General features: G+C 38.7%; 1 protein-coding gene across 1 annotated transcript; it reads left to right on the top strand.

The window, feature by feature from the left end:
• The first annotated feature begins 255 nt into the window (after window positions 1–255).
• On the top strand, window positions 256–889 carry LOC147636987 (uncharacterized). The gene has a single exon (XM_086799882.1). The coding sequence runs from the start codon at window positions 269–271 to the stop codon at window positions 887–889; it is 621 nt and encodes a 206-aa protein (XP_086656008.1). The 5' UTR covers window positions 256–268.
• Window positions 890–9,598: the final 8,709 nt, after the last annotated feature.

Below are 9,598 nucleotides of genomic sequence, written 5' to 3' on the forward strand. Positions count from 1 at the left end.
CCATGTGGGTATATTCCATTAACGGCATCACTGAACAATGATGATGATAGGGTAGCTTCTTTGCACGTATGGCAACACACCCACACAGTGCACACCCCCCCCCCCCCCCCCCCACACACACACACACCCACACACACACACTTGTTAGTAGGTCGCCTGGCGACCATCACATGAATAGCGCTACCTATTAAATCTGCCTTCCTTCATGAGAGCTCCAGTCTTGATATTTCCACACTTGTCGTCCAGGCTTGCAAACGTAGTAGTTTCTATGACCAGCAGCATGATCAAGCCAGAGGACACCAAATCAGCAGCAGCAGGCAACAGCACGCACAAGAAGCAAACCACCTACGCCTTATGCATCGTCTTCTGGATGCTCCTCATTCTGGTCCTCGCCATCTTATACTTTGCATTGTTCAAGCCAAAGGACCCCGACGTGGAGGTGCAGACAATTCAGCTAAACTCAATCTCAATGGCTGATTATCCACACATCAGCTCACTCAACTTGTCATTCACTTTACTGCTTTTGCTTAATAATCCAAACCGGGCCATCTTCCACTACACCTTCAGCACAGCCTATCTGTATCACAACGGCGCCCAGGTGGGCTACCAGCCAATCCCTCAAGGACACCTGGACGACCAAGAGGCCGCTGACTTGAGTGTAGATCTGACTGTGCAGGCCTACACCCTCATGCAAGGGCCTTACATTAGGGCTGACGTGGCATCTGGCTTGCTCACCCTCACCACCTCTATTGTTATCTCTGGCCATGTCAGCGTCCTAGGTGTCTTTGCCCACCATGCCACCTCAGCATCCAATTGCACCATCAGTATCTCCCTCTCCCCTGGCAACATCCAAGGCTACACCTGCATCAATAACATTGTCCTCGAGTAAAGTGTTAAAAAAAATACTTTTTTTAAAAAAATATACAGCTTGTTGTAATGATCATGGAGATCATTAGTTTCTCCTACCTTAATCAAGACAACTTTGCAGCTTTGTTTAAGGCAGTCTGCAAAATATTGTAGTTGATCTGCTCTTGCTTTCCCTCTCTAACTAGATAAGTCTACTAAAAGAAAGTTGCATGTTTTGATACTTTGTAGGTGATTAAGCTGTGTTTTGACTAACTCCTAAGCATTAAGTAAGCTTTATACGCTTTAATTAATAAAGCTTACAAATGCTTTATTAAAGCAATGGGCTGCGCAGGGCTATTTTTTTTTCCAAAAGCTTATTAAGCTTTGATTAAAGCTACCTCGTTAGATGAAATCTTAAGAGTTCGACTTCCAACTTCCTTTAGGAGTGATTGTGGAAGGTATAAGAGTTTGGTCGGAGACTAAACTATTTAGGATAATATTTTTTTTTAAATTATTCGAACTTTTTGTTTTAAATTTCAATGTTTTACTTTTATTTAATAATAATTCATTTTATTTCTACAAAATTTAATAATTCTATAACATCCTTTAAACCAAGTACATGAGGTAGAAAATTACATTTTCAAAAAATTGATATAACGTAGGATTAACTTGTTATATTTTCTAGAGGAGTCATGCACATTCGATATATAATACACATGACATATTTAAACTATAAGAGTATAGATAAATATATAGATTTATATACACATATACTTTGTATATATAATAAAATGTATGTGATTTACAATGCAAAAAAGAAAATGGTATTAATAAAGATAATAGCATTTTCGCTTTTGCTATTACATCCAAAAAAACTTTTTCATGTATTTTTTTGCTTTTAATAGCTATGCTACACTACAAGAAATAGGGAGATATATAGCTGTGTTTCTATCGATGTAGAAATAGGGAGATATAGCCATGTTTCTATCCTTTGATTTCTATCGGTGTAGAAATCAAAGGACTTAGAGATTTAAAAAATCATGTTTTGTGGTTATAAACATAGGTATAATGTAATTATTACGGGTTCACATCACTGGGTCACATTCTAACCGTGTTTATAATCATTTTAGAATCACATTCTAATCATGTTTATTGTCTTATAATCGTATTTATTTTTTACTACATATTACTAAGAGTAGAGCACATTAAGAACATCACTTTCAATATCCAAAATACACCAAGCCATATCTCTTCATAGAAATATGTGTGAGTGTCCAGCTTGTGGAACTGGTTGGGGTTGGCCTTGATTGTGATTCATGGTTGGATGCGAAAAATGTTTTTTTTTTAAATTATTACATCGATATGCTGATATAAGCAACAGTATAAGTGCCATGCCATCAATCACGACACCAATATATATAACATTGTGACAAAAAGATAATATTATCTAGAATTACCAAATGACGAGATATAAAGTGGGAACTACTGATCACTATCTTCTTCTAATTTTCTCTCCTTCAACACATTTTGATTGTTGTCGCCCCTTGCAATTTCATCCTCAACCCTGAGGCTGGACATTTCGAGTGCTTTCTAGTTACACATTGCTATGGTTCTCGTAGAGCAACATAATCTTAAAACACAACAAACGTACCATAAGAGAAAAGTTGTTTAGAAAAACAAAGAGGTTGCAGATTTCAAACTTACTTGCCATGCTTTCAAGCAAGACCTCTATAAATAATAATGCATTCTTCTTCATGCACCCTTTCAAAGAGAGCTTCAAAAACCTCGATGTATTGCAAACCCATATTCATCTTGTGTAGAAGATGGTCCAGGGGTGATCCATTGCTTCAAGCTACATGATACATTCAAATGAATATTAGTTTTAAGTTGTTATAAGATAACTTTTTTAACAATATATTTACAAAGACTATAGGGATATTCACTCCTTCACATGTAACATCCCATTGGCAAGTTGTTTACCATATATAAACATAAGGGCCATGTAGAGAGATAAGAACTTTTTGCCACTTTTCTGCCATCTACCCATCTATCCAGTAAGAGAGCAACAATATGCATAAATTCTATGTATAAAACTCTATGCATAGTACTTTTCTTGGTTTAGAGTATTTTTCTATCTATTGATCTAATTTTCATGCTCTATGCATACAAAAGCATAAATACATAGAACAATGTAAGGCATAAATAAAGCATACTCTATGTATACATAAATAAGGCATACATAGAGCTATGTATGCTCTATGTATACATAAATAGAGCATATAACATAGAACTCCCTATACTCTATGTATGAATAAATAGACATACATAGCTCTATGTATGCTCTTTGTAATGTATACAAATAGAGCATTCATGGAACTATGTATACATGCATAGAGTTATGCATGCTTTATGTTGGAGTGAAGATCAATGAAGCAACATAGATATAGATGTAGTAAAGCGAGGAGAGATAGATGGAAGGACAACACTCAAAGTAGATTGATGAGAATTGAGTGAAGTACAAGTGAAGTGATATGATAAGGCCACTTACACACACTCATAAGAGTGCATACAAAAGTACCCTGGCCCATTATTACCCTATGTCCACACATCACTACCATATAAATGGCTAATGTAAACATGTACATAGGGATCATGTGGCCGATTAATCTCCAAATGGCCAATAAGCCTAAAACTTTGCAAAAAGCTTCAAACTTCTCTCGTGAGAGAGCCTAATTTGTGAACATATTTGCCACATTGTCGTGTTTAGAGACATAAGCCATGCTAATCTCTCCTGCAATGAGCCTCGCCTTGGATAATGCACCTCAATGTGCTTTGTGTGAGCATGAAACACCAGGTTCCTCGTAAACGACCAATGCACTCTAGCTATCAGTGAAGATGGAGGTTCACCTACATCTTGGAGACTAAGCCTAGCACCTGTCTGTACTAATATAGCAATAGGCTTATAGACTTCAAGACTAAACAGTGTAAGTAGCCTCTATATACACTTTGATTACAACATCACAAAATACTATCATCATGATGTATAAACTATATGCCCAAATAATAATGCAAAGAGCCCAAATCTGTCATCTCAAATGACACATGTAATTCATCCTTGTTGAAGGCTTAAATCTTCTCCTCATTAGGGCCTATGAGTAGCATGTCATTAATGTATAAAAAACAATCTTTACTTCTCTTTACATAGAGAGTTGTCTTAGTTGGATTGTAAAAATTTGTAACCAAGTATGCATTTAACTTCTCATACCATGCTTTGGGGGCCTGCTTAAGGCCATATAAATCTTTTCTTAACCTACATACTTTAGATTCCTACCCCTTCTCTACAAAACCATGAGGTTGAGATACATAAACCTTCTCATGTAAGTCACCATTTAAGAAGGAAGTCTTGACATCCAACTGATGTACATTCCAACCATGATGTGCTACTAATGTAAAAATACACTTGATCATAGTCGTGGGTGCAAAGGTCTTATTATAATCTATGCCCTTCTCTTAAGCATAACCCTTTGTAACAAGACTTGCCTTGTAGCAATCACACTACCATCAACCTTATGCTTTGGTGTATAAACCCACTTCGTACCAATGGCTTTTTTTTTACCAGAAGGCAAATCTACTAAATAGCAAGTGTCATTTTTTAGGATCGAGTCATACTTATCTTGCATGGCATGTATCCAATGATCATTTTCTTGTGCTTCCTCAAAGAAAACAAGTTCCTCTTCATTACATAACCTGGCAATGAGAGCATGATCCACAAAAGAAGAAGATATATGATGAGAACCAACACGTGTCCTGCTAGGTAAAGGCGTAGCTAATTTGCTGTCACACAATGTCTACACGAGCCATTTTGGCATACCCTTGGATGCATGTATAGCTGACATTTCCTCATCCAGTGCATCATCCATAATTACCTCATCAATAGGTTGATCTGTGGGTGAAAATTTGAGCTAGTATGGGCTAATTTATAGCACCTTTTGAGTATTCATTTGCTCCACATATGGCTACCCAACATTGTACAAAGGTAGAAGTGTATCAAGATGTCTTGTGTGCATACATTCTTCTCTTTTTTACATAAAAGCATGGTTCTCAACAACGATAACATCTCTACATACCAAAATCTGCTTTGTGGCTAGATGTTTGAGTCTATATCCTTTGCTTTCTGAGTTGGTCTCTTGGAAGGCATTATTTTTCACCATCTTTAGATTCATGAACATGTGAAAAGCATGCCTGAATTTGGTTGGGTTGTGTGGTGAAAGACTCTCTGCATTGTCTTTTTCGAAAAGTTCCTTTCATGTTATGGTTTCTCCTTGGACTTGTTTTAAGTGGACCCACACTTTCCTTTACCTAAAGGAGAATAATGCTACTCAACAGAGGTTTTCCCTAGCAGAATGTTTGTTGTTTCCTAGCAGGATCGCCAGGTGTTTCTTGTTGATTTCCCACTTAGCGAAATGGCAAGACAACAGTCTGTCGTCGTGTGAAAAGTCAAGCAATGCTGTGGGAGACGTGCAATCACCCACTAGAGTTTTCAGGTACGAATACCAACTCCCAAATGGTCACGGGGACACATAGGACACCACTCTACTAAGAAAACCTTCACTTTGAGTCTCTGAGCTCTCACTCCTCATCTCTCCTCTAACTATCTCACTCACTCGCTCCTCATACATAGACAACATGTTCAGTAAAACAGAGAAACTATAGACGTAATCCACATAGTGTAGAGGGAAATATAGAACAATAATGAAATGGCAAGATTGCTCTTAATTATATTCTAGAAGTATTACAAACTAATACACAGCAAATTTTACCCAACACAGACCACCATTTCCTGAGTACTATCACTATAACAAGCTTCATGATACAATTGTCAACTATTAGTTGAGAGCATACAAAGAATGCACCCTTCATGCATTCCTTTTATTTGAGTGTCTATCTCTATTCCTGTCTAACATTGTATCTCCCTTATACCTATCTGTGTAGTGATCAGTTGCCCTTTTACACTAAGGCTTCTTATTCTTGGCAAACGGCTCTTTGGTGGTTACAGTTTGCCACCTCCTCCACACATGCAATACTAAGATGGTACTCATGATGTGTGGAGTGGGTTGCCTGTGCCTTTTGTCACACTAAGTTGCTGGGCGCAACACTCACCTTATGGGTGAAGGTTAGCTGCTTGAAATCCTCGGGAGCCTCTACTAGTAGTAGCAAAGTTTTAGCCTTTTCTGGATCAGCCTCAATCCCATTCTCAGATACTACATGGCCAAGAAGAGAAACCTTGGCTTGAGCTAAATGACACTTGTCTAGACTCAATTGACCTCCCAAATCATTAATTCTCCTTAGAGCTAGTTCTAGCTTCTCACAATGGACCCACCTCTACCACTACAGATGCAAAAGTCATCATAAACTCTGATGAAAGATCCTAGACAAGGCTCAAACACCAGGTTCATGAATCTTTAAAATTCACTACAAGAGTAGAAACCTGTAGTGACCCTTACGGGGGTCGCTACAGAAGTCATTCCAAAGGTCGCTCTTGACCATCGTTTAAACGACCTCTTTAGCCACGTTTTTGAGATGCATAAACGATGCTTTTTGGGTGGCACAAACCATGTTTTGAGGGTGGCATATACATCGCGTTTGGGTGGCATAAACGATGTTACGAGGGTAGCATAAACCACGTTGTTAGGTGGCATAAACGACGCCGCAAAGGTGGCATAAACGACCCTATTTGAGTGGCATAAACACCCAAGTTTGGGTGGCATAAGCGACCCAATTTGTATTATTTTTTTAAGCCATTGGGGTCGCTTAAAAGACCTTTGTTCTGAACGTTTTTTTTAAAGCCGATGCACATTCTCTCTCTCTCTCTCTCTCATACACATTATCTCCACTTGTGTCTCTTGCACACACATTCTCTCTCTCTTTCTCCCTCTCTCTCTCTCTCTCACACACACACACACACACTTCACATAAACATTAGTCTCTCTCTCTCTCTCTCTCTCTCTCTCTCTCTTTCTCCCTCCCTCTCTCTCTCTCTCACACACACACACACATACACACACACTTCACATAAACATTGGTCTCTCTCTCTCTCTCTCTCTCTCTCTCATACACACTTGCCTCTTTATTATCACACACACATCCGTATGTATACAAACATCATAAAAAATCTCTCTTTCTCTCTCTCTCTCTCTCTCTCTCCACACACACACACACACACACACACACACACACACACACATACGCACGTGCATTCGTGTACGACAAAAGACCCAAGAATCGACATACATCGACTTTTGAAAAAGCAATGGCTGACATCGATTACGGTAAGTATAAATTAAATTTTGCAATCAATTAACATTTAAATCTGTAGATTTGGGAGGTAGACACTTCAAGAAGCTCTTGATAGATGTAACACATGTGCATCATAGCCAAAACACACATACATAAAGAAACTGTTAATAAAAGAACGCCATCATTCTGAATGAGCGACTATATGTACCAAAAAATTATGTCTACAAAATTAGCACTAAATGGCTCTATCATTAATCGGAGTCATCGGAGGAAGAGTCCTCCTCTTGTATGTTCTTGGGCGGTTGCGATGATAACCCTGCTGCAACCTCGTCCATGTCGTTCTCACCATGTTGCTCCTGCAATTAAAAATGTCTATTAGCTATTTGAGTATAAAAAAAACCACATAACATATAACACATGCAGATCTTGATTGGCATAAAATAATATTTGATAGAATTACTTACAAAAGCATCGGGTATCGGCATCTCCTTCTGTAGCACTCTGTAGCCGTAAATTGTGGCTCTCCGTATCTCGTCTGCAGATGGTGCTCGACCATAATCCTTTCTCTGTCATTTAAACATTGCATATATATAAGTAAGAAGTGAATTGAATGCATATGAGATCATAGATACATGGATACATACATACATACATACATACATACATACATATATATATATATATATATATATATATATATATATACACAAATAGCTATAGATAGACGAACAAAAAATTTGTGCACTTACAAAGAGTGCTCGAAAGCCACTAGAGCCCATCCGGCCAAGCCGAGAGGTGTGCCCTGACTGGACACGAGCCTGTGCTGCCTCCTGCAAATTAAATGCGCTTTTATATGAATATATAATTAATGCTATTCGAGAAGTACCTATCATATGCATTGAGTGAATTAACTTTGTGTACCTTCTGTTGAGGCCATGTAACTCTCAAGCGAATCTCTTTCCTGAAGTGCCGCCAAGAATCTCTGCACATCGCAAGTGGGCGTGTATGCTCAGGGACGGCCGCAAATTTCCTAAGCATTTAACAACAGTGTGTTATTACAAGGTTTCACAATTTACGATCAATAAACATATAGATGGATATATAAACACATATACATAGGTAGGTGGATAGATAAATAGATAAATGTAGCGGTCTGTATGCACTATGGATGCTCAATTGGGTGCATTTGGAGAGCGTACTGGCTCTCTGAATGGACCAATTGCACATCCATAGCGCATACGGACCGGTCGACGGTCTGTATATGCTATGCTAACGCATTTGGGTGCATGTAAATTACACCTTGAAGAACTATTTTGTGCAAGATTTGATAACGTTGTCGGGGATTAAGAAATTTGGGAGGGGAACCGGCTAAGCACCGAGTTTCTTGCTGTGAGAGATTAGCACCGTCGCAGGTATTTCTTTACTTTTATTATCGAATCAAAAGGTACAAACAGGGTTGTCAAACCCTCTCTGAGAAGCAATAACAACTCTCATGGACACCTCTTGCGAAGACCCTTCTTTTGGCTGGCCACACTTAATTGTACTCTCAAAAGATGATACCAAACTTGCCCTTCCAGCTTTGGTGTTCCAACCAATAAAAGAAGCTTCCAACCAACAAGGATGCTCTCAGTCCGCATGTGGAGTTCTCTGCCCGCGTGGAATTCTTGGCCCATGATGGCACACACAACCCATGATGGCACACACAACCCATGATGGTCTCAGCTCTCTGTCCACCGTAATCCAACTCCACATATACTCTCTAAGTGAGAGAGGGCACCTCTTATTGAGCAAATCTTCTCATGCATGAACTGATGAGGACATAATGTCACCAACCTGTATTAATTAAATCTAATACATGTACATTAATGACTATTACCAGAAGAGCTATAATGGACACCAAAAGCTCCTAGACTAATTAGGGAGAGGTAGTCCTAAGGTTACTGTAAGCCTCTAATATGGACATAAGTACAGTAAGAAGGTATGATTACAAATTAACTAGGAGCTATAATGGACACCAAAAGCTCCTAGACTAATTAGGGAGAGGTAGTCCTAAGGTTACTGTAAGCCTCTAATATGGACATAAGTACAGTAAGAAGGTATGATTACAAATTAACTAGTTTCTGCTGAGGGAAGAACATTATTCCTAACCTGGGGATAAGCAAATATGCATTGTGCGCTACCATAGCATTTACAAACACTTCTAGGATGATTTTGTATGTGTATTATTTTTGTTCAAGTTTTCTTTGATTTTTAATGATATTAATATGACATTAATATTTTATGAATGTAGATTTTGGGTCATCCTCTGGGACACCGCCTCCTCCCACTCTTCTTGTGCGTCCATCTGTAGTTGCGGGAGGAGATGGTTCCTCTTCTTCCACATCATCTACGACACTAGGCGACTCACAAACATATTACGTTGAAAGAATCCCATGTTGGTGTGCAGCATGCCATG

This window comes from Cibotium barometz, chromosome 7 (assembly GCF_041138505.1).
Source record: "Cibotium barometz isolate CiBa-2024 chromosome 7, ASM4113850v1, whole genome shotgun sequence".
NCBI classification, from domain to species: domain Eukaryota; kingdom Viridiplantae; phylum Streptophyta; class Polypodiopsida; order Cyatheales; family Cibotiaceae; genus Cibotium; species Cibotium barometz.